This window comes from Rhamphochromis sp. 'chilingali', assembly GCF_963969265.1.
Source record: "Rhamphochromis sp. 'chilingali' genome assembly, chromosome: 19".
Lineage (NCBI taxonomy): Eukaryota > Metazoa > Chordata > Actinopteri > Cichliformes > Cichlidae > Rhamphochromis > Rhamphochromis sp. 'chilingali'.
In genome coordinates this window covers 12201953-12228105 of record NC_137946.1, presented here as the reverse complement: position 1 = coordinate 12228105, position 26153 = coordinate 12201953, and the positions used below count along the sequence as shown (strand labels likewise).

At 41.0% G+C, this 26153-nt stretch overlaps 1 protein-coding gene across 3 annotated transcripts in view; it reads left to right on the top strand.

Moving 5' to 3' along the window:
• LOC308387328 (glutamate receptor 3-like) overlaps window positions 1–26153 on the top strand; it is a 78912-nt gene that overhangs the window by 17495 nt on the left and 35264 nt on the right. For all 3 annotated transcript variants that reach the window (XR_013969925.1, XM_080867282.1, XM_080867281.1), the window contains one exon: window positions 20207–20394. Coding sequence is in view for 2 of the 3 variants with exons in the window: in XM_080867282.1 (XP_080723408.1) it covers window positions 20207–20394 (188 nt within the window). In the remaining variant the exon portion in view is untranslated. The remainder of the gene's footprint in view (window positions 1–20206; window positions 20395–26153) is intronic.

The window sequence follows — 26153 nt, the reverse complement described above, 5'->3', positions numbered from 1 at the left end:
AAATGAGTCATTCACAGGTGCTGCTGATTCTGCTGCAGTACTATGACTGCAGCCGCCCGAGTCTCTAATCCTAGGCACTCGCTGATTATCATTTAGCTCTAATTGGATTATTTAAAGACGGAGCACAACACCCTCCAACTTCTGCATGTGTTTTATGCCCTCTCGCTCCCCTCATGTGGGCCAACTATTTGCAGACTTGGGTCCCCCGAGAGGTAGCATGCAGTCACAATCTGTCTGTACAAACTGGACCATAAACTGATCGCAGACTTGCTGTCACAGTAAAGCTACAGAGCACAGTGTCAAGTCAAACGTATTTTCAAATCGTCCGTTGCAAATAAATTAGAAGATGCAAGAGATGCCGTTTTCCGGCTTCAGTGTCTGCTCTTAAATGTGCCAAACTGTTCAAGAGCTGTGCATCCAAGTATTTTTAAACTGACACAGAGAATTTCTAGGACAGGAGTGCACTCCTTTTTCGCTTCCCCCTGCCTCACGTTTATATATTTCCAGCTCAGGTGTCTGATCCACCGCTCGGTGATGAATCTGATCGCAGAAGCTGATGGTTGTCCAATCATCAGCTTCTGCGACGATTGTGGATGAGAAAAAAGTGATTAATGAGTTTGTAACCTCTCCATGGCAAAATCAACCTTCTCAGAACTGTATCCCAATTTGGCCTTTAGAGCTCCGCTTGACTTTGTTGGCCTCTTTCACCTGCTGTGCTGAGGCTGATGGGCCACCATCTGTAATACTTTGCTCATTTCCACAGCACCACACAGTGTAAACACTACAGTTTAGGATGGATTTCCACAAGCTGCACAGCTTGTTTTTGTTGAGAGACTAGTTAGCCATCCTATTTTGGCTCGAGGTCCCATCCTGCTCTTCCCATCAAGGCTGTGGAGCAATATAGCCACCACTCATCCAAATGTCACTTTAATCTTCATTATAAAAAGAGGGCCTCTATTTAGGGCCCTAAGAGGGATTGGCAGGGGGCACTCAAGAGATGCTTGTGTGAATAGCTTTGGATGGTTTGTGGGGCAATATGACAGTAATATGCTGCAGAGGCATTTCACAGTGATATATGTTATGTCTGTTAACAAGACACAGCCTTTTATTAGAGCAAAAGCAAAGGCATCTTAGGGGCAGCTATAAATGGGGAATGTCTTTTAAATTAGATTTTCCCCACAGCTCAGATCAAGCACTTTATTTAATCACTTTAAGCATAATTATGAAGAAATACAAGACATTTTTTCACACAGTTTCTCCCCACCTGGAATTTTTGTACTTATTGGACAACCACCATAAATAACGGTGAATATAAGAGTTGTATGGACAAATGTAAGACAGTTGGATGTATGTTGGCAACTATTTGTTTTCTAAGAGATCATGTTTTTCTGCCTTTTTGGTTCTTTAAAAAGCGACTGTAGTACTCACCAGCCTCAAATTAATTACATTTATGCTTCTGGACCCACATGCAGAAATAATATAGCAACATGATGTATATGAAGTTAGTAGGTTTCACCTTAAAACAGATCAAGCATATCTTGCACACATAGAATTTTATGTCCTTGTGAAACTTTTTCATGACTGTTGCAGTGGTTGTAGAGTGGCTTGGATAAAACTAGTAGCAGACCCTAGGGTAAAGTCCTTGAACTGGCAGGATTTACAGTGGGGCAAAAAAGTATTTAGTCAGCCACCGATTGTGCAAGTTCCCCCACTTAAAATGATGACAGAGGTCAGTAATTTGCACCAGAGGTACACTTCAACTGTGAGAGACAGAATGTGAAAAAAAAATCCATGAATTCACATGGTAGGATTTGTAAAGAATTTATTCGTAAATCAGGGTGGAAAATAAGTATTTGGTCACCTCAAACAAGGAAAATCTCTGGCTCTCACAGACCTGTAACGTCTTCTGTAAGAAGCTTTTCTGTCCCCCACTCGTTACCTGTATGAATGGCACCTGTTTGAACTCATCATCTGTATAAAAGACACCTGTCCACAGCCTCAAACAGTCAGACTCCAAACTCCGCTATGGCCAAGACCAAAGAGCTTTCGAAGGACACCAGGAAAAGTATTGTAGACCTGCACCAGACTGGGAAGAGTGAATCTACAATAGGCAAGCAGCTTGGTGTGAAAAAATCAACTGTGGGAGCAATCATCAGAAAATGGAAGACATACAAGACCACTGATAATCTCCCTCGATCTGGGGCTCCACGCAAGATCTCATCCCGTGGGGTCAAAATGATCATGAGAACGGTGAGCAAAGATCCCAGAACCACACGGGGGGACCTGGTGAATGACCTGCAGAGAGCTGGGACCAAAGTAACAAAGGTCACCATCAGTAACACACTACAACGGCAGGGAATCAAATCCCGCAGTGCCAGACGTGTTCCGCTGCTGAAGCCAGTGCATGTCCAGGCCCGTCTGAAGTTTGCCAGAGAGCACATGGATGATACAGCAGAGGATTGGGAGAATGTCATGTGGTCAGATGAAACCAAAGTAGAACTTTTTGGTATAAACTCAACTCGTCGTGTTCGGAGGAAGAAGAATACTGAGTTGCATCCCAAGAACACCATACCTACTGTGAAGCATGGGGGTGGAAACATCATGCTATGGGGCTGTTTTTCTGCCAAGGGGACAGGACGACTGATCCGTGTTAAGGACAGAATGAATGGGGCCATGTATCGTGAGATTTTGAGCCAAAACCTCCTTCCATCAGCGAGAACTTTGAAGATGAAACGAGGCTGGGTCTTCCAACACGACAATGATCCAAAACACACCGCCCGGGCAACAAAGGAGTGGCTCCGTAAGAAGCATTTGAAAGTCCTGGAGTGGCCTAGCCAGTCTCCAGACCTCAACCCCATAGGAAATCTGTGGCGGGAGTTGAAAGTCCGTGTTGCTCGGCGACAGCCCCAAAACATCACTGCTCTCGAGAAGATCTGCATGGAGGAATGGGCCAAAATACCAGCTACTGTGTGTGCAAACCTGGTAAAGACCTATAGTAAACGTTTGACCTCTGTTATTGCCAACAAAGGTTATGTTACAAAGTATTGAGTTGTATTTTTGTTATTGACCAAATACTTATTTTCCACCCTGATTTACGAATAAATTCTTTACAAATCCTACCATGTGGATTCATGGATTTTTTTTTTCACATTCTGTCTCTCACAGTTGAAGTGTACCTCTGGTGCAAATTACTGACCTCTGTCATCATTTTAAGTGGGGGAACTTGCACAATCGGTGGCTGACTAAATACTTTTTTGCCCCACTGTATATGGGGCACACCTTAACAGCCTCAAGTCAACTTACAAATTGGAGCCATTAAAACAGTGCTGGGATGTTCTATTAGCCTCTCAAAATTGTTGCTCCTGTCTATGGTAAGTGAATATTAATAATATTAATGAATGGTGTAGCCCTGCCCTGTGTATACTTGTCTGACTGTTTAAACATTTCATAATAAAAAAGCCAGCTATTTTTTTGAAAAGAAGTGTATTTGGGGTAAAATTATTAGACTTATGTTCTATACACGTGACCGAATTTTAGATTTTGTTGTGTTCCTTTGTTAATTTGGTCATACAGTCTTTGCTGTCTCTTTTTGTGTAATTTTTAATTAAAAAAAAACAGAAAGAAACTTTTTTTATTACCAACTTAGCTCAACACGGGGTACCTCATCCACTCGGCTAGGCTAACTTTGGAGACCTTTGGAGGACAACCCTGCTAACTGTAATGTTCAGTCCTGTCTCCATAAACTGCTTGTGTACTATTATAATGAGTTCTTCTATGTTTGGTGAATTATGCTTATAGTTTGGTTGCTAAAGTTGTATTTTATTAAACTTCATGTCAGATTGATAAAGCTTCGACACCATCAGTGCAGGCTCTGTGCTAGCAAGGAAACTGTAGCTATTTTTAGCTTGATGCTATTGTTCAAATGATGAGCTGTGCAGAGAAAATTCAAGGTTTTCTCACCTGCCGAGAATTGAGTCACTCTTCACGTCTGCATGACCAGTTTCCTGTTGGGACAACTTTGAACAGGCTAAAATAAGAATGCACAAACATTTATCAGTAGCAATTATATTAAAAGAAAAAAACTTATTGTGAAACTGGCTGCAGACCCAAGGTGGTGCTGCTTTTGGTTCTTAGTCAGTCAATTTTCTCTATTTCGAACACAAATTGACATGAGTACTATTTTTGTGTGTCTACTATGCAAAAATACTTCAACAACTGACCTCCATCCTGGTCGCATAATCTCAGATTAGTAATGGGACCAAGCCTCTAGTCATGAAGACACCTTTTGCCTGCAGTCAGGATTGGGACTTCATATGTAGTGTGCAGTTGTTAGCCATTGCTACAGCTTTTCCTTCTAATCTTCTAATGCTTACTTTGTTGGTGAGTTAAGTGAGTTTTTACCCCCCCCCCCCAAAAAAGTCATTTTGATTGAGCTAATAGATTTAATAATAATTTAAGCATTTCATACCAAAACTAGTCTTTCTTGATCAACTTGATTATCGAATGCAAAAAGAGCATACATTTGTTAAAAGTAGATTTGCTGGTTTTTTTTTTAAATCATTGCAGCCCGAGGGCATAACTACTCATCAAAGCTATATCTGTATGATGGGATTTTAAATGTAACAGAAAATAAAAATGCCCAGGGAAACCACTCACTGTAGCCATTCATAATATATTAAAATTTCAAATTTTGAAAGCTATTAATATCAAATAGGTTCGGCTTCACTTTCATGTTGGAGATGCCTTCCTGTGACAGCAGTGCTGTGCTGATCTAAACTAGTTTAACTGACATATGCACAATAAGTCTAAACCACGAGTGGAGTCTCTCTTTATTTATTTATTTTTTTTACTGGCATCTCTTACTGTTTCATGCAACCCACGTCTCCTTCGATGAAGTGATTTCTTCATAAACTGAACTGATACAAAAGGAGAAGTGCAGCAAGCCTCGCAGCACCAGGAGGAGCACAACAAAGCGGAAAACAGACTACACACTTTTATGCACACGAGTCATTACGTACAAGTTTATTTGCTACAGTGCAGCATCACCTATTTATCCTGGATGTACTGGCTCTGAATTGTCCTCATTAAATAGACTAATGGCTGCTGGCAAGCAAAGACCTTTTGAACTGATGAACATCTGGATGTTACCAACTGGGCGCAGAGAGAAGCTCCTCACCAGGTTTTCTCATGTTTGGCTTATTTACAATAAATTGCATATTCATCATAAAGCGCAATATGTCGTTCATGCCAGTTAAAAAGAGTTGCTGGGTGGTGTTTGTCAAAGTTATTACACTTTACAAAATTTGTATAATGTGCTGATGAGCCAAAAATTTATTACTACGAAAATATCAGCTATAAAATGTGTTTCTAATAGCTGATTTTAAGTCAGAGGAATCTTTGTTTTGCTGTCTAAATGCCTTAAGCAGCAGTTTTTGTAATGGTCCCAACTGTTTAGCTCTAAGAAGACATTAGATAATGTCAGCAGAGATACAGTTCAACTTTGATTGTTAAATATAAGATATAAAAAATATTTAAAAACCACATAAACAATACAAATACATAAAAACATATCCAAAGGCCATAATGCATCACAGAAAGGCTTTCAGAAATAAAGATGGCGAAGGGTTCTCAATCTGTAAAAGGCTGCACTGATAAATAGTTTAATAACTTAAAAATAACTTTACTTTATATCCGACTGCACAATGTATAAAAATAGGATACGCAAAGCCATTAAATTATTCAGAGACTCTTTATATGCAAGGGAGAAGGCCAGAAATTAGGAAAGCCTGCATTAAAAACAGACTCTGTATTGGTGACTGTACTGAAAATCACTTTCAAGAATCGGTAAACACAGTTCTTCACTGCATCGAAAAATGGAAGAGTCTTCTTCTCATTGGAAAAACAAAAATCCATAAGCAACAATTAGAAAGGCTTCCACTCTCTCTGGGCCTGAGGTCATTTAAAATCGACCGAAGCAAAGTAGAAAACTTTTTTTTTGACCAACCAAAATTTGAAATTCTTTTTGGAACTCATGAGCACACGAGGTAATAGAGAAATCACGCTGTCCAGCTATTAGTGCCAGTCCTAAAGCCAGGCTCTGTGACGGTAAAGGGGTGCATTAGTGCACATGGAATGGATAAATTGCACATCCGCGAAGGCACCTAATCCATTTCAGTTAGATACAGGGTGTAGCTGATCTACTGTATTTCCATTTTTATGTATTCCGCAGCCTGTGATATTGTTTTGGAATCACTGATCCTGAAACAGACGTAACCAAATAAGGTACCTCAGAACTGTAATTAAGTACAGTGCTTCAGTAAAGGTACCTGTATGAGATCTGACTGTGCAATCTAATGCTCATTGTTGACTATCATTCTCTTGATTCATGAACTCTACATAATGCAAACTGGATCTTAATTTCCTTATGCGGCCATCAAAATGAAGAAGTAGCATCTAACAACATTAACCGCGGCTCTCTCCTCCTGCCGCTGTGACAAATGTAGATGGCGGGGACAATTTGCCTTCGATGTGTAATCACACTGCCCTGCTGCTGAATGTCTGCTTGGTTTCTTCTCTGCAAGGAAACATCTGATTAATTGCGCACTGCTAAAGAGCTTCACTCAGCAGCCCGGCACACAGGCTCATTAACAAAGAATGGGAGAGCGGGAGAGGACGGCGCCACGCAGCTGTTCCACTCTGTGAACACCTTACTGCAGCTTCACTTTGAGATGGACACATATCAATAGGTGTAGACCCCCCTCCCGCATCTGTGAGTAACCACTGTTTTGCTGCCAGACAATAATATTGGGACTGAAGCAGAGATTCATCAGTCAAGCTTTTCTACTTCAAGAGAGCTTCTTTCCTCCCCCGTTCAAGGACTCTATTAGGCCTCGTAGTGAATGTGAAAGTGAGGCACACGTGTGGCAGAATATCGTGCTCTTCTGTGAGGCTGTTTGTTTTAGAGGGCGCTGAAAAACAAAGACATGCAGATAAAAAAAGGCTAACACTGTAAGAATCTCCTCTGTCAGATAGGATCTCTGAAATCATAATAGCAATTTATAACATTAATATAACGGATTGTTTAAACTTGAACAGCGCTTTTTTCCTTTTCTTTTGCAGCTTGCTCATAAATGTGGCTTTGCAGAGTGAGTGTCGAAAAAGCTTTAGATTGCGTGGACTCAATTTCCTTTAGATTTACAGCTAAGGCTGGTATTTATCTGGAAAGGCAGTTTGGATGCTACATGCGTGGTGCATGTATGTGTGTGTACTTGGCGGTGACCTCATTGGTGAAAACCTCAAAGGGCGTTGTGCATTCACTGGGAAGACACAGCTGAGGCGTTGGCTGTGTCTGAGTGTTTCTGCCTGAACCGAACCTCCGCTCTGCCAGACGCCCAAAATGGCACCAATTGATCCTTGCACATCCACGCATGCAGAGGCAGCGCAGCTTGAAAACAACACCGATGGAAATGTAAGCTGCAGACTTTCTGCTCAGTACTGCAGCGTCGACTCTTTTATACCCACAAAAACTGAAGTACGTGAATTATTAATTCGGTGTATTAAACATTTTGGGGAGTTCGCCTGTTTAGGAGGAAAATGTATAAATGTGTTGCTTTCATTTCTCACCACAGGTGAGTTTGGGGTTTTAGACGCTGCGTTATGCAGTGGACATTGTTGCTTTCAAATATAAAGAGATCGCTTTTGAACAGACGGCCTGACAGACTTGCAGTACTCAGACTGTAGCTAACTACTGTAGCTACAGTAACCCTGAGAAAGTCATTACGTAACTAGAAGCCGTTGCGTCACTTTAAATCTTTGTTCCTTGCTCGAAAAATGGAGTTGCACTGCTCATTACAAATCACTCTCTGTGAGCATCACTGACAAACCACTCTGCCACGTCTGCCAGGATGTGTTGACAAAGCCGCCCGTGACTGTATCAGTCTAGCGGCTACAAACTGCTAAAGTGGCAAGAATGGATACTTGTAAGAGACGTTAGGAAAGGGTTTTAGTTTTACATCCATAGATATATATTTCAGGTACTTGCAGGTAGTGAAAGCAGTGAATTTTCTAGTGTAAGAAGAAAGAGTTCTGTACTTTGTGATGTTAATGCAGGAGCTGTCCAAGGTCCTGCTGATGCAAGACCTTGGACAGCTCCTCATCCCCTCTGTAATAAAAGTTGTACTGTGTCATGTTAGCTTCATCCATTCTTCTGTTGTCCATCTCTTTATATTTCATACTGTTTCAGCAATAAACATGCGAGCAAATTAGAATATCAGCTGTCTACAGATGCCTTTACACAAGCCGGACAAATAAACTCGATTTTTCAGCAGATGTTCTCGTTATATTAAGAAAAACATGAATTAATAACGGCTCTATTTGTTGTATATAGTATGTGGGAAATCTTATAATACATAAAGTATCATATGCCCCTGAAGGTTCTTACCTATCTAATACCTACATCAGATTTATGATGTCATCGTTTTTCTTAGCTACCACCATTGAAAGGCCTAAAATGGCCTGTTTGTACCATTTATGGACCTGTACCACCTTATAAACGTGTTCTGTTATGTTCATTTCACAACAGATCACAGGACCATGTTCCCATCGATCTTAGGTGAGCACCCAGAGAAGGCGCCGATGTTTCTAGATGCTGTTTACGCTTGTTTATGAGTTCTAACTTGCTTTTGTTGATGCTGACTTGAGTTTCTGAAGCTAAATAATGACTTCCACTACAGAATTGTGACATTCAGTACAGTGTTTTCTGACTTTGCCCCAACCATATAGATGTTTCTTGGAGTTCTCTGAATGTTGTAATGATATTATCATATTATGAAATCTCATAATATGACTGACTAGTATCCAGTCATGTTACTAATTTGTTGCCGCTTAACCTAATTAGCTGTGGGATATTCCCCCCAAAACTCAAACATTGTGTTTGTACTGTTATTTTGTCACAGGGTTGCGCATTTTGTTGTGACAAAGACTGTTTTTTTGAGGGGTAATAACACAAATAGATAAGGTTGGGGTTCAGTAACCCGTGATGAACATGCTTCTAACAGCGGTCTACTGCTTTGTGATGTCACAGTGTGCACTTGCATAACAGGGTGCTGTGAACAACAGTGAAATTTGTCAGGAAATAAAAGTCTAGCACAAACAAACAAACACCATACATGTAACAAAACTGCTCTCACACGTTTGTTTTATAAACCCTTGAAATTTTGTTAGTATGCAACCTGAAGCTCGATCAGTCATATTTATCATATCTGTTACTGATGGCAATACATAATCAGTGCTTACTTCTACTTCTCTGCCTCTTGAATCAGAGAGAAATCAGTACCTTAAAGACCAGGTGTGATTCCACTTATCCTGCTTTCGTTGTCTGTTCACTCCTGCCGGCTCAGGGAGGAAACAGGGTGAGCAGCTCAGAAGCATATTTGGGCAAAAATACAGATTTTTCTTCCCTCCGCAATTCAACATTGTTATCTCAGCTGCTCACAGATGAAGGAATAGCCTCGTCTTCAAATGAGTGGGAAAGAAATAAAAGTGTATGGAGCTGTGAGAGAAGGAACAGAGGAGTCAGCAAAGTCTTTGTGTTTCTCCCGTGTCAGAGGGACAAGCGCTGTCAGAAATGCTGTCAGATGCACCGAACGCTTTTGACTTCATCGAATTTGGAGCTTCCTCCCATCTTTTTCTGTCACATCCAATTTGTCATATGTAATCTGCTCTAACCTTACCACCTTACACGGACAAATAAGAAACCAGGTGACTAATAGAGAGCCCCTCTGCTTTATCAGGCAGCTGCTCTGCTTATTCCTCGATTCTTGTCTCTGTGTCTCTCAAATGCCTTTCGTCTATTTCAGGGACACTTGCTTTCAGGATAACGCAAGGCCATTACAACAGTAGTCTTTTTGCATTATGAAAGAGATTGATGTGATGTGCGTTTCCATGTTTGCCCAAGAGAAAACGCCATTTTTATTTTGCCTAAGAGAGAAAAAGACAAGGCTGTTAGTGCAGCTCTCGCTAATGGGCCATCCATTTCTTTGTGTGTGGTTTAAATATCTGCACTTTGTGTTTGTGTTAGTTTTCTCACTCCGGCTGTCTTTTATATTACATTTTTAGTGCTTTAGAACCTGAATCATCTTCAAGCGCAACAAAAATTTGTGAATTATTCAATGACGTGTGAATTCAACTTACATAAAAGATGAAAGCAAACAGGAGAAATGCTCGACGTTCTGTTAGCAACTTTGCAGCTGTCATTAGATAAGAAATAATCTGTTTGATTAGGTCTGATCAGGGATTTGGCAGGAGTGGGCGGTGTGGGGGTGCAGGGCTCTTTGCAGTTCAGCTAATTTGGAAGAGGGAGCTGTTATCTATGTTGGACTGCAGTTGGAGTAGGCGTTGTTAGGCTAATTGTGCTCAAAAGTGTCCTTTTACTGTCATTTGGCAGCTTTAATCCTTTTTATTTCACTGGCTCTGTGAGCACTGCCCACTGAAAGCAGTCTTCTTTGTAGAGCCACATATAAGCTTTGAGATTTAGAGATTTCTCAGAAGTGGGTTCAGTGGCTTTGTCTGAGTTCCCCCTCGGTGTCGCGCTCAGCTTTGGGCCTCCCGTGACAACGGCGCGGTTCAGATGACTGCAAGAGAATTTTAAAGAGGTCACCTTCCTCGGGGAGGGGGAGGGACGACTGAGTCACAGTTGAGACTGCACACCACGCTCAGCCATCATATGAGCCGCTGCCCGAGACAGACAAGAAGAATACATGGCCAGGTGTCAGCAGAGCCTCAGTCAGGCTCGTTTTAGCGGCTGTGTCTCACAGAGGAAGTAACATATTTGGTAAATGTCCTAATCTAGAAAAATACTTCTCTTAACTACAGAGAGATTTAAAGTGAACCAGTGATTGTACTTGACTATCCTGCTTTGTTTTTTTCAGGGCTACATCCCGATGGTGCTGTGTTTGCTATTAAGCTCATATATTCAGGTTTAACTCACATACAGGCCAACTTTACTTTGTGCTGCCTGCTTAAACAGCTCCCCTCACCTTCAAGCATTTCTTTCACTACATTTGTCAACAAACCTCAAAGTGAAATGTCTAAATTTTTTGTGTTTGTAGACTTGAGCATAAATATCCGTACTGTACTCATGGCATGGTGGCCTGACAGCATATAGCGGCGCTGCTTTGCACATCGACAGCTCACGTTTCATGTTATTGGATCATTGTTTTGCTGCTCTGCCTAAGTTACGTGCTGTTTATAAACTGGTACTAATGTCAACATGTAGCAGGTCGGGCTCGCATCATCTCTTCAGGAGAACCTTTGTCGTCTGACGTCTGTTAAAGCTGATTTCAGCTGGGAGCTGATGAAAGGTTCATCCTCTTAAACAGCTAAGTGCTAGCTACTACACAAAGCTGTGCAATAATTCTCTGTGGGCTTCCTACTAGTAACCCATGTGAGTTTAAAGTAACATTAATTGGCAATGATTGTACAAAAGAATGACACTAACAATAATCACAGTGATTGTCTAATTGCATTTTTTGGAGTCTTGTTTACATCAACCTGATAACTCAGGGCATTTATCCATGTATGCACGGTAAAGACAGCCTGCTAAAATTCAGACTGAGCAAGGTGATTTAAGGGTCTTTAAACACTGCATGATTTAGTATTTCTGAAACTGCTGATCTACAGGGATTCTCCCACACAACCATCTCTATTGTCTGAAAAAGGGAAAATATCCACTGAGCATCTCTGAATGCACCACATTGAACCTTGAAGCAGATGGGCTATAGGAGCTGAGGACCACACCACCAAGTGCCACTCCTCTCAGTTAAAAAGATAAAGCTAATGGTATAGTTCAGACATAGAAAATTGGAAAAACATTGTCGTTTTTTCTGTGTCTCTATATCTTCTGCAACATTGAGATGGTCGGGTCAGAATTTAGTCTAAACAACATGGAAGAATGGCTCCATCCTGCCTTGTATCTGTGGTTTTTTGGCATAGAGCATAGAGCATCATTTAATCACCACAGCCTCCCTGAGACCATGTCCTTTCTTTTATGACCACGGTGCACTCATCTTCTGATGGCTGCTTCTAGCAGGATAACACCAATGGGGCCACAGGAGAGATATTTAACTAACTAAGGCTGTTTTGGTGTTTTTGTGGAAGAAGGATTTTTTTTGCTCTATAAATAGGCTTGTGGCAGTATGCTCCCGATGTTGAATATGTATTATTCTTCAGGTCAGGGCTGAATAATTGACTCTGTAAAATGCCCTTGATGGTCGTCCTTCCTGCTGACTGTTTTAAAATGTACCATCTGTTTACAAAGTCAACCAAAACTCTGTCATTTGTGCGCCGCCTGATAAATCACACCAGTGTTAATACTCACCAAGAGACTTAGGTGTCCTTTGTTGCTCAGATTTCCTTTTTGCACTGTGGTTTTTAAAGCTAGAGTGCACCGAATGTCACATCATTGAATTCCTTCGGTTCGGGACTTCCTCTTTATTTATACATATCTTTAATTGTTAAGTATACTCAATAGCTTAAACATCAAGCAGCTCATAAAATGTTTAAACCCCAACTATCCAGCTTAGTTTTAGTGTGAGAAAATGAAACTCTCAAGGGAATCGTTTGTAAATCCCCCAAAACCTTTTTCTTGAGCAGCTACTAACACGTTTCAAAATGTCATGCATATCCCAGCTTATGGCGTTCAGTGCTGTGGGAGGAGAGCTGACACTCAGCTTCTGCCTTTTCATTTCCCTTCTGCCAGCGGTGATATAATGTGCTAGATTTTAGTTTTGATATATATGTGAGCTGATAAAAAAAAAAATCCAGATAAAGGCAGTAGCAGTGTTGGGCTCAGACTGAGGTCAGCTCAGCAGTCTCTTATCAGTCATCAGAGTCTTTACAATGCATCGAGACACGATGCCTCTTTCGAATTCCTTAACCTCGCCCGGCGTCAGACATGTGAGCACACGTCGCGGTGGCCTCTTTAGAAGCCAGAGTGGCTAACGTGATGGCACCCAGCGAGAGCCACTTGTCTTTAAAGGCCATACCTGGTCTGAGTGCTGTCTGCTGTGCACTTCACTGTGAAGGTCACCAGCAGGGGAAGGGAGGGCGAGGGCGAACGTGTCAGCCCAGTCGCTGTGCTCTGAATATTTCGGAGGCCTGTTGGGAACATGAGTTTACATGTTCCCAACAGAAAGCTGAAGAACCTGTGGTAGATCCAGATAAGGACCACTAGTTATTGTTGTTGGAAATGCAAGCAACAATACTTCTGATTAAATTATACATTACAAGTGAGTGCTGCCTTAGAAAGGCGGTGTCAAATCTGTATTCTGGATTATTTGCTAAAGATAAATCTATAAATGGTGTTAGTGGACCCAAAAATTCAATTCTCCACTTTACAAACCTTTTGAAACCTCTCTACCTCTCTTTAGTAAGAAAATATTCTTGTACGTTTATGAGTTTGGAGATTTAATGGCATGTTAATTGCTGCATTATTATTTACAGTTACTCTTCGTTCATCGCTCACATTTCCTTTGTACTTTGTACACAGGCATGAATCTCTGTAGACAGATCGCTGCATTGGACCAATCTTTTATGTAAGATTGGTTCAGCTCTCTAGATTCATGTATGTCCAAATTCCTTTGGAAAAATAAACCCCCACGTATAAGCTTAAAAACACTACAAAAGACCAAGGATAAAGGAGGACTAGAACTGCCTAACTTTCAGCACTACTTCTTAGCCAACAGGCTTCGGTTTATCTCAGGATGGCTAAAACATACCCTCTTAGATGAACCTTGGCTAGATGTAGAACAAGCACTTTGCAATAATCTAGAGATCTCAGACCTACCATTTATCAGCTCAAACATCCAACGACATGAATGCTTTAAAAGCATCAACATCAGTGCTTCTCTGACAGCATGGTGGGAGTTTCTAAAATTGACAGCGTCTTCATTAATCCCATGCAAACGTACGCCTATCTGGAACAACCCTGACATATTACAAAACAATAATATGATAAACTTTTCAGATTGGAGTGGTAAAGGAATCAAATATTTAGAACATATACTAGAAGGAACAGAATTTATTTCATTTGACAGACTAGTTACACAATATGGGATCAACAAGAAAAGATTTTTAGAATATCAACAAATTAAATCCATAGTAAAAAAGAAATTTAAACCGGGTCAAGTTGAACTACAAACACCACCAAGTGTGGTTCAATTTCTTACTCTTAAAACCCCCAAATTACTATCCAAAATATACAGAATGCTTTCTAAAACAGATGAATCAATATCACTTCCTATTGCAAAATGGGAAGCGGATTTATCAGTTAACTTAGACCTAAACTTCTGGTCTCAGATTTGCTTAAAAACCTTTCATCTAATTAGAAATCCCAGTCTTCAATTAATTCAATACAAAATACTACATAGAGTGCACTATACAGGTCATCGGATGTTCAAGATGGGCTTTACGTCTACCAACAACTGCTCACACTGCCAAACCAATTCACCGGACAATTATATCCACGCTCTTTGGTTCTGTCCACCAGTTCAGAAGTTTTGGCGCGAGATATGTGAAGACTTATCGAAGTGTCTGAAATGTAACATTCCAACTTCCCCCTTAGTGTGTTTGTTGGGCAGCTTAGATAATGTCACTTCAGAAAAGAATATCGCCCATATGGTTTTCACTGCCCTATGCATAGCCAAGAAAACAGTCCTCATGAACTGGAAAAATAAAAATAATCTTAATTCTAACCAATATAGAAATTATCTATTAGATTACATTAGTCTTGATACAGCCTCTGCCACCACATCAGATCAATTGCTCTGGGCTCCTTTGATCAGCTCCATCACCTAGTGGGGGTGGGGGGGTCATAGTCTGGTCCCGCCTTCACTGTTGTGATTGGTGTGGGGGTAGGGACAGGCTTAGGGCGTCGGGGGGTTCCCCGGAGGCATCTTCCTTGGGGGGCTCAACCCGGGGTAGCGGTCATGTCCGGTTAGGGGCTCTGTTGGCTCTCAGGTGACTGTTTCCTCGCGGCTGCGTGCAGCGGGGCTAGGGGAGGGTCTGTGCTGACGGACGTGGGTTACTGACCTGGTAGCCTGGCTGCCCCTGGGTGGGTCCGGGATGGGCGTGAGGTTCTGGGGGCGCTCCGTCTCTGGGTACACACCGGCTCACTCCTTGGCGGCCGCTCATCGGGGCCTGGAGCCTGGGGCTCGCTCGGGCCACTTCGGAGGTGGGGTGCCCCCGGCCTCTCGGCCTGGGGCTCGGTCACTCAGGCGCGGCTGGCTGCCGGCGGAGCTCACGGGCGCGTCACTGCAACTCCCCCTGGCTTCTGCTCCGCGGCTGCTGGGTGAGCCCTCATCTGGGACTCTCCTCAGCTCTTTCTGGGACAGTGGCGCAGCTGCCCCTCTGTTGGTCTTCCTTGGTCTCTTGTGTTCTGGGGGCCTCTGGATGTCTGGAGTTTTGATCTCCTCCATACCTGCTTCATGCCCTGAAGGACGGGGCTGTGGCCCCCCCACACCCTCTAGCAGATTATTACATGAAGGAACCTTTTAAAAAACAAAAAACAAGTGCGTCCATGCTCACAGGTGTACACACGGGTGATCACACCCACAAACTACACCCTTTTTGGCTCCTACCTCAAAGCACACTGTGTTCTGTTGATCTTATGTGCTGCACAATAATGTTTAATATTTAGTATTTACTGTCATATTCCCATATATCATTGTGATGCTGTTTATTCTATTACTCTTGTTCTCTTCTGCTTGTTTTCTTTTTTCTTTCTCAGCAGGTGATCCAGGTGATCGATATATGCATTTTTTATTTCTTTTTTTTTCCTGCTCATTCTGTTGGTTTTTGTTTTTTGCCCTTCTCCCCCGTCCCTCTTCTCAGCTGTTTCTCTTTCCCTCTTTCTTTCTCCCCTTCTTTCCCCCAGTCAAGTCTGTCCCGTATTCAGCAAGTGAAAATAAAATAAACAATAAAAGGTGAATCAAATGGACCATTACGGCAAGGCTGGGATGGTCAATTTGGTAAAGTAAATCCGTTGGGCATCTTTCTTTGCCTTTAGACAACAATTCTGATGGCAAAAGAGCCAAACGGGACAGGCAAAAAAAAAAAAAAAAAAAAAAAAAAAAAGACAGATCGCTGCATGGAAATATAAAATCTATATGCAAATGCAAATGATTGCCACTCGTGGTCTCCTTACTACTGACATGTTGTGTTTGAGCAGTTCTGATTGACAAACGGCCCACATGGAGAACATCACTGTCATCATAAACAGTGACCAGCACGCATCTGGTTCCACAGTAAGCCCCAGAATATTGCCTATTGTCTCAGATGCTAAGTAAACTAACTTTGATGCCTTTTAGTGCTTAAAAAACAATACACTGGTATATTTCTTCAGCTGTGGAAACATAATATACTGTATATTTGAAATCATGAAAAAAGGTCATCATTATCAAAGAGGAAGGTATTTGAAAAGCTTGTACATTTCAGTGAAACTCAAAAGCATTTTGGCAGTGAGAACGGCTCAGCTGTTACTCCTGAAAAGAAGAACTATGGTGGGACTCCCTGTCATTTGTTAATTTGAGCTGCTGTACAAGAAAACAAGTTTTTACCAACCCCTACAGTGTCTGCATAGAGTAGCTGGGATTTGTCTGCATCTGGAGTTTTTGCAGTTTTCAAAGAGACATCCTGTTGAGATTGCAGTGTGCAGAAAAACGTTTTTTCTTCTTCTTGGATCATAATCACCTCACAGACTAATTTGGAAACTATAGTTTGACTTTAAAGAGTCATATTTGCATCTTAATCTTTTAAACTCAGATTAGGGGGTGGACTGAGAAACTTTGCTTCACTGGATAAACAATAAATGTGAAAACAGACTTCTAGTACCAACGTCACACATTCATCTTTCTGGGCTGTGAAGGTCAAATTTAAGTAGCTTCAAGCAAATGATATTTCTCCATGGTGCTGGCTTTAAAAATTCAGGTGTAATGGCAAAAACAAGTGAATTATTCAAGAATCTTTAATATTAAAAGTCCATGTTTAATATTCAAAGAACCTCCATGGTAAACTATCTTACGATCCCTGTAGCTCTACAAATGAACATGTAGCCCAACCACAAATTACCTAAAGTGTTAAAGAGCGCTGACATGTTTAAACACGCACACAGGTGATATAACAGTTCGAGTATCCCTGATGTTGAATGCACTGTGGTTTTTAGGCTGCGTGTCCCTTGATGTGGATACAGAGTAAAACCAGTTTTCATTTAGCTTTTGTAATTCCTGCTTCCTGCAGAGAATAGAATAGAATAGAATTCAACTTTATTGTCATTGCACATGCACAGGTACAGGGCAACGAAATGCAGTGGAAGCTGTGAAACTCACTTGTATTTACATAAACACATTTCACACCAGCTTATTCAGCACCCGTAATAATATCTATCATTTCCTAGAATCAACAGTTTCATCCCTTCTGTGAAAGAAAAGGGCAACAGCATGTGATGCATTTAGTCCAGTCAGCTGAAGTGTTCCTGCTCTGACTTAAACAGCACTTTTTTTCCCTGCCCATTAGTTGTGACTCAGTACAGTATGTAATAAGCTTCTGCCATAATGCATTTTTGACGTGTCCTGTGTACTGTTCTTTAAAGAATGAAGAGATGCAAATCTTTACTTTATTCATAATCTTTCAGCTTGGGCTTTTCAAAGGTCACCTGTCTTCCTACCTACAGCAAAAGATGTATAAAATATTTTAAATATACTGAGTGAGATTCTTGAGTGATTTAGAAAGAATATTTCAACTTTGAATTATATAAATATCTAAACAAAGCCAGTTTGTGTTCTGCTGTTACAGAGATGAACCGTCACTGGATAGCTAGTGTGTAGGCAAGGACCAAGATTTTGTTACAGGAAGCTTCCTGGTTTGCGTTTGGAGTTCATGTGTTGACAAGTCATGCTTGAGCAGGCTTAGGTTACATGCGGGGAAACAGCTCATGTGAAGAGCAAAACAGGGGCATTATTTGTGGAAATGCAGTTTTAAAACCATCACCTGATCATTTTTGAATAATTATATTATTAGAGTGTAGATCACGGGTCACGTTAACAGCTAAATTATGCTTACATTCGCCCATAAGGTCTTCAAGATCAACTTTAATGGTCAAAAATTGACAAAAAAAAACATGTCAGCATATCGCTATAAAGATTTAAAATATTATTTAAAATTTGTCCTCTGATCTTTCTTTTAAGGTCAATAGATTGAGTAGATTTTAAATACACTTAAAAGAACATAGAAAAACAAAATGAATAGATCCAGTAGTATTATCTTAAAAGTAAATACTGCCCAAAGAGTGAGCTGCCCTGGCGGAGGTTTGCGCTGTTGGGGTGCTTCTCGTTTAAATATGTATCTGTATTTTGTAAACAGTGACTGATGAATGGCAGATGAAACAGGAAGTTTTGGCCTGGACTCGGCTGCACTGGAAGCTCTGAAAAATCAGCTGCTGCAACCGTCCTGCAAATGTGTTGATGGGCTCTCAGATTGCTTGGCAACAAATTGATCCGTTCAAAAAGGCAGCATGCAGCAATGACTCACTTTATTTAACCTCGCCTCAATCATCCAAACAAGCCTGTTTAAAAAGATCTTGCACCACTGTAACCAAAATAAGCTTGTATTACCTATACTTTCTTTCAATCTCCTCAATTATTAATCCAGATTTACTAATACCACACCATAGCTTAGTAGTAGGGATCTTATAAACAAGGTGTACTGTTTCACTACAGTGTTTCAGGTTTAAGATTTGTACCCTCTACTCACAAAAACTGGCTAAAACATGGTGTTTCTGAAGCTAACACACAGCTGTATGCTCTATTTCCATGTCACTCACTCACTGATGTTTTTTTTCAGCTGATTTAGAAACTCCCTTTGCACCCTGTCATGACTGCTGACCACCAGTCCTTAATCTCCTTAGTAAACCACCACACACCATTATAACAATGTGGCTTTCTTTTATATACAGTCTATGCTTTTAATGTGTCACCGCTCAGCCAACTTACTCTTAGCTCAGCGTCTTTCTTTCATGTGCCTCAGCTACTGATTCATCCCGGGGTGCAGTAAGCTCTGCCAATTGTGCTTTCTGGATCCTTTGGGAAGTCTATTTCACTGCATCTGCTAAGGTACATGTTTCATATCTTATTGTTGCGACCCCTGATTTTTTTTTAAAGAAATATAAAATATAAAACTGTTGCATTGCAACTTTCATGGGTGAATTATAATACGCAGAAACACAGACATTTCTCTTCCATATCGTTTGTCCTTTCTGCAACTTTAAACTCCTCAGTCTACCAGGGAAGAGATAGCAATGATGACCTCCCATGACAAACTGCTAAGGCAGCGTGGGACAGCTCAGTCATTTCCCAGTTAATGGTTAATTATGCTCTATAATGCATCTATCTTTGTTATAAGAGCTGCAGCTTTAAGCTAATCGGTTGTGGGGATTCTTTGTGGAGCCTCTTGAATCTGCTTTGTCTGTCAAATATTTCTTTTACGATCCTTTTAAACATTTGGCAGCCGTTCCTGATATTAATTCTGAAGAGACTCATTAATCTTGTACCTGCACGTTCCGGAAAGGCCTAATTACAGGAGCATGTCTGTTTAATTCATATGCAGTGTAAAGAAAGAGCTCCCAAGCATCTCTAATTTCGGCTCAAATTTTAGCTTTTCTTACTACCTTTACGCGAAATGTGTTGAGCGTTTGTCAGAATTTAGACTGGTAAAAAAAAGGCAAATCAAACAACCCCCCCCCCCCCCCTCTCCCCTAGATCTTCTTCTAGCCATCCACTCGAGCAGCTGTTCATATTTCAGTATCAGGAGACTGTTTGACTGCCGCCCCAGTACAGCTCAGTTTTTACTCTGAAGCGCGCCTCTTTGTTTACTTACTTCACGCTATTTTCTCTCACGTTTATTTTCCTCCCTGCAAGCGGTGCCTACAAGATGATTGGTACTGTTTAAACATGTTGACAATGCATTATCAATTAATAGTTTACATTCTGTATGACAATAAATGGTTACAAACCATTGCTGGAAGCCACAATATCCTTGTTTTTGTTTTTTTCAGCGCACAGGGAGTTTGGGATTCTGAGCACGTTTTCCTTCTTGTGTGCTCTGAAATCCAAAAAGACAGTTGTGTGATGGAGCTCTCTCCCCTCTGTTCCCCCAGGGTTTGCAATCCTCCAAGCCATCATGGAGTCTGCTGTAGCCAATAACTGGCAGGTGACAGCTCGCTCGGTGGGGAACATTGTGGACCCCACAGAGTACAGGCGCATCATCGAGGAGATGGACCGCCGGCAGGAGAAACGCTTCCTCATCGACTGTGAGGTGGACAGGATCAACTTGATACTGGAGCAGGTATTCAGTTTGCAAAGTGCTAATTCAGCCTTGCTTAAAAAAAATAAACAAATCTCTTTTCCTCGAATATCAGGAAGTAAATCTAAGATTGCCTCAGAAATATACTCTTCCCCCAGCCTCATGATTCGGCTTGTTCCATTGTTTCTAAAAGAGGAAACATGCTATTTCCCACTTTTTGCTGCAAGCGCCACTTCATGCTACACTGCCAGTAAAATACGCCATTTCTCCTAGCTTGGTCCACTCCCCACTTTTCATTCCTTTTTCATTATTACCCTAAACACTTGGCACGTGTGAAGATCGCCTCAGATCTTGACACTCTCATTTAGAACTGATTTTAAAACAGGCAAGGCGGTACATTAAATTAAGGCTTGTTATTTGTTGTTTTGTGTGTGTGTCTGTGCACGCACGTGTGTGTGTATGCACGTTGTTTGAGGTCACTTGGGCTTAATTCACGTGGAGGAATTAAACAGTTCTCTCATCCTTGTTTCCTAGGTGATCATCGGCTACAGTTTTCCCACACGAATCTTGATTCAGGTTCAGTGTTTGCTAATGTGTGCTGCTCTCTCTGACTGCACCATAGAGAATATTTCATTGTCAGAAACGTATTAAATGAGTGTTAACTGAGAATTTTCCTATCTACTCAGAAGATCATTAGTGTTCATTTGGGGGATTAGTTTGGTGCACATGTGAGTACATTAGATTTTGCAAATGATTTTTTAAGCGTACGCCTTCTTGAGGTACGTGAAGCTAAATAGTAGAGTATTGCTGATGTTATCTCCACAGGCTCAGACTGAAGGTAATGCTAACACTGAGTAGCTGTCGACTGCACTGCACACTTATTACTTTTAAAGCTTTTTCCTTTCAAGTGAGACACTGTAGTCTGTTTATGAGGTGTGCCAAAATTAGATGAGTTTGCCCCATAGACTGTATTCAAAAGGTAGATGTAGCTACAGTAGTGTTTGGTTTTTCGCTGTATTATTGTAGTGTCTTTACTTTACACTATGAAGTGCTTTGAGGTGACTGCTGTTGTAATTTGGAGTTATATAAACAAAACTGCCTGTCCCTCTGTGTTAGCCCTGCGACAAACTGGCGACCTTCCAGGGTACATCCTACCTCTCGCCCTATGATAGCTGGGAGAGAATCAGCCAATCATATGGCAGTAACTTATTTAGGCATGTAAACATGTTTAAGATGATCTGTTGTAGTTCAAACCTGGCATTGGAATGGTGAAGAAAGGTGGTTTAAAGAGACTCTGAATGCGGCTTGATTATTGGGACAAAACAGGCTTTCAGAAACTGTTGATTTACCAGATGAAAATGGATTTGGAAAACAGAAGATTGGAAAAATGTAAATGTATTGGAAAAATGGATGCATCCTGCCTTGTGTGGTGTAAATGCAGATAATTTCTTAACACTTTGTTTAACTGATCATGATTTTGGCCTCTATCATAGCTGACCATAATAATGTCCATCCTTTTATGACTTGAACTTGAAGAGTCCACCGTACTCAAACGGGCTCCTCACTCCAGACGGAGCTGTTCACTGCAGGAAAACAGGCTTGGAAAGATTCAGGCATACAGAGCACATGTGTTCATGTCCCATCATTTACCTGCATACAGTTTCTTTGACCATGAAGCAGATTTTTTTGCTAATCATGCAGTCATCAAGTAGTTTTGATTGTCTAAACTTAAATTCTTACTAAATGTAAGAATCTGATCATGTGAGCCTGTTTTTGAACCGTCACATGGCTCGTTTTTGTGTTTACTGGCAAACGCTGCTGTTTTAGACACAAGGATTAACAGTGACCAATTTGACAGCAGAAAGTTGTTTTGTTTTTTTCCAGACGCTGCACACAGCTGCACAGCAGAGTTACAAAAGACATTAAGCCCACAAGTGTAGTCTGCGTGTGCGTGCGTGCTGTGTGCATTTAAACCATTAATCCTGGGCACATCTTAGCCTTCTGTTCTTCGCTGAGATATTTGTGTATAAAGGCTTCTGCCCTCTACATAATGATCCTCATTATTGCAGGCCTTATGAGTTTTACTCTGACCTTCACTGCAGATCTGTCTTCATTTCCTCTGATGCGGGGGATTATTTTTAGTGACAGTGCTGAACATTTTCATTAATCAAGAGAAGTTTGCTTTTCCCTGCCCTTCAAATTTAGATCCAGGGTTTCTTCAAGTGTTCTCAAATTGCTTCCGTATTAGATTCAACGTATCCAGTCATACAAAGGTGGTCACTCTGTGTCAGATCTGACCGATCCAATCATAACCTCTCTTCTGCGGTGGCTTAATGTGAATCGTTGCCTTGTCGGCAGCATCTGTCAGACACGTATCTCTCCAGATGCATAAGAGTGGCAAGGCAGGCCCGTGTCTCTTGAGAATGATTCCTTATACGAGCTGTGACATCAACACTTGCTTTAATGTAATATCAGCTCCCAGTGTAAGTAGGACACACTGTCCCATAACAGCAACAACAATGAGCCTACTATAAATAGCCTACCCTCCTAGCCTGAGGGAAGATCTTTCACAAAGGCAGGAGTGAGCAAACACAACTGCGATCACTCATGCATCAGGAAACAATCGTTGTGGACATGATTTAGTTTTTAGTCTGCGAGGCAGTAATCAGAAGAATTATGATTCAAATCTTTTGATGCCTTCTGTCAGGATATTATAAAACTCATCATTAATACATTTTATTTGCAAACATCTGCTGTTCGGTAGATGCTGTAGTCAAGGAGGCAGTTTCAGTTCTTCTAGGCTTTATTTGTTGATAAATGTGCTGTGGGAGTTTTGGTCTTCTGCTGGCTCTCTCACCACCTGTAAAAGTATCAGTTTGCTCATCTCTTCAGTAAAGTAAAGACGGAGCGATAAACACCTCTAAGGCTTCTCATCAATAATAGAAGCACAGTGGATTTGTTATCGCTCTAAGAGAGGACCCATCACCTCCAGCCTCCTCCTGCACAGCTGACAGACAGAGGAAGAGTCAGAGGGAGAGATAAAAAGACTGGAAAGGCAGAGAGCTTGTGGGAATTGAGCCATGTAGTGTGACTCTCCCTGTCTGGTGCTGTGGAGGGAAATGGGAGAAGTGCTGAACACCCAGAGGTGCACTGGAATTCCACACCCTGTGAGTAGGAGAATGAAGCATGCTTTATTTAACTTCCTAAGACCTGAACTCTTCAATGGCATGCATTTTTAATTTCTCTTTGATATTTGGGCACGTTTTTTTTTGTGTTTTTTTTACCTGAATTTTTGTTTCTGAGAGAAATGAGATCCACATAGGAGGACATTTGTTTTAAATTTCCATAGAACAGTATCAATATAATGTCCTTGTAACTGGATATCAGGCCCTTGTAGAGCAAAATGTATTATTTTGGTCTAGACATCCCAAAATGTGATGTCCACATATGTGGGCGCCAGGTCCTAGGAGGTTAAATGAGATTATGCTATATATAGGGTCATTATTATATAATCAGGGAAATTGCAGTTTTGGCTGTTGCTTTGTTGGGAATTGCTGTTAAAGGTATTGATATTTATAGCTAAAATCCTGACCAGCTAATGGTGGGGCAGGACATGTCAGATAGCATAGGCAAAAATCATAACAGTGTGACTGATACTGACAAGCCTATGTCAAACAATGTACAGGGTGGACCATTTATATGGATACACCGTAATAAAATGGGAATGGTTGGTGATATTAAAGTCCTGTTTGTGGCACATTAGTATATGTGAGGGCCCCTGTACATCTCTAAAAATGTAACTGTAGGTGTATCTATAACCTAATGGTAGGACAATTTTACCACACCTTGATCACAGGGGGCCTCTTTCCACACTTCCACGCTCCACACACTTTTGAATACAAGGTTCTTGGGGGGAAAAAATGTAATTAGAGGGAATATTTTCAAGTCAACCAGTGCTGATTTTGGCCAGGCTGTGGAGTCAGTTGGGAGCAGTATTATGCCAGGATGGTTAGCAAGTACACCCGTAAGAACGAAGAAATGAAAGTACTGCAAAGCACTGGTTTTACTAATACTTCAGATATAGGAAATGTGTTTTGTATGTCTGCTTTATCCTTTAAAGACTCAGTTCAGTTCAATTCAATTCTATAGCACCAAAAAACAACAGCAGTTGCCTCAAAGCCCTTTTTAATTGGAAGGTAAAGACACTGAAAAGATGCACAGATTGCCTGATTGTGAGATACAGTCAGTGCACTATTATTTACAATGAACGTACAATGCGTATGTTTAATTTAAAGGAGTCTGTGAAAAGTGAGCGAGACACATATGGAGGGAACATTATGGCAAAATGTCTAGACTGCTGTTATTGGATTTATAATAAAAAGCAGCTTTAAGAGTGATAAGATGACCTCGGGCTATGCTAACTCAGGAAATAATTACAGTGCATTACAACAAACTAATATTATACACAGTAAAATACACAGTCGGGATAAAAATGCAAGCACAAGAAATAAAAAGAAATAAACCTGAAAATATGGCAACTGAAATACAAAACATAAAGAGCAGTTTTAGGAATATAATAAATTGTATTTCAGTCGCTGACAAAAATACACTGAAATTTAAAAGAAAGCTGTCCTGCGCCAATAAGTATTTAAAAGTTATTTGACAGAAAACGCTGATGCAGCAGACACGAGTTCCTGACATCCCAACCGAGAAACAGCAAACACTCGTCCCCCACTCAGTCTGTAAGTGTGAGGCAACAGTCAGCAGGTTGCTGGTTGCGGCTCACAGCCTGTGCATCAGTGCTTGGTAAGACAGCTTGTCTCAGAGATTTTATATCTTTTTATATCTATATGTATATAAATAGGGCTGTGCAAAAGTCTCAAACCAAACATTGCTTCTCTATATTTTGTTTACAAGGAGCCAGACTTTCTTATAATTTTTTTAAAGTGCTCTTAAGAAATAGTTCTCCAGGCTTGCTGAAGATCTTGAAAAGTTTTTCTTTGGGTATTGGCTGCTTTTTTTAGCCATTTTCAGTCCAGTCTTGTACATGACCACTTTCAGAGGATTTTCTTTGTCCCTTACCACTGACCGCTGAATTCATTCAAGTATAAATAGCACCTAATTCAAGGGATGAACTGGTGTTGTGTCTACAGATAGCAGACACCAAAGAACCCATTTTAAATTGTAGTTTCTTTAGGCACTTTGTAACTAACAGCCTGTTGCAAAAACATATAATTTGTCCCTGTTTCTTTAGGTGACACTGCAAAAGAGCCAAAGATAAAACAGTCTAACAGACATAAAATTGCATTTTTGCATCAGAGAGGCAATTCCCAAAACGAAAAACATCTTTCAGAATGATATGCAGAATGATATGCAGCTTTCAGTTGATCGATCTACTTTTCACAAAAGCCTCTGCAGAAATGGTCTCAGTGGAAGACAGGCTTTCAAGGAAGGGAAACAAGGAGAAAAGCCGAGTTGTGCCAAATTACACAAGAACTTAAAATCAGAAGCAACAGGTCTGATGGAGAGATGAAGTTCTATATTTCTGGTTCAGATTGTTGTCAGTTAGTCCTCAGGAGGTCGGAAGAGAGGTACAACAGTGAGTATCTGCAACCATTTGTGATACACAGTGCAGGCTCATTTCAGCCAGTGGGGTTGGACATCTTGGCAACAGCTTGATTTTTCAGAATGACAGTGATCATAAACACACTGTCTGCGCAGTGAAAGCATACCTGGATAGAAAACACACAATGGAGATCCTGGACTTTAACATTATTGAAGCAGAGTGAGGTCATCTAAAC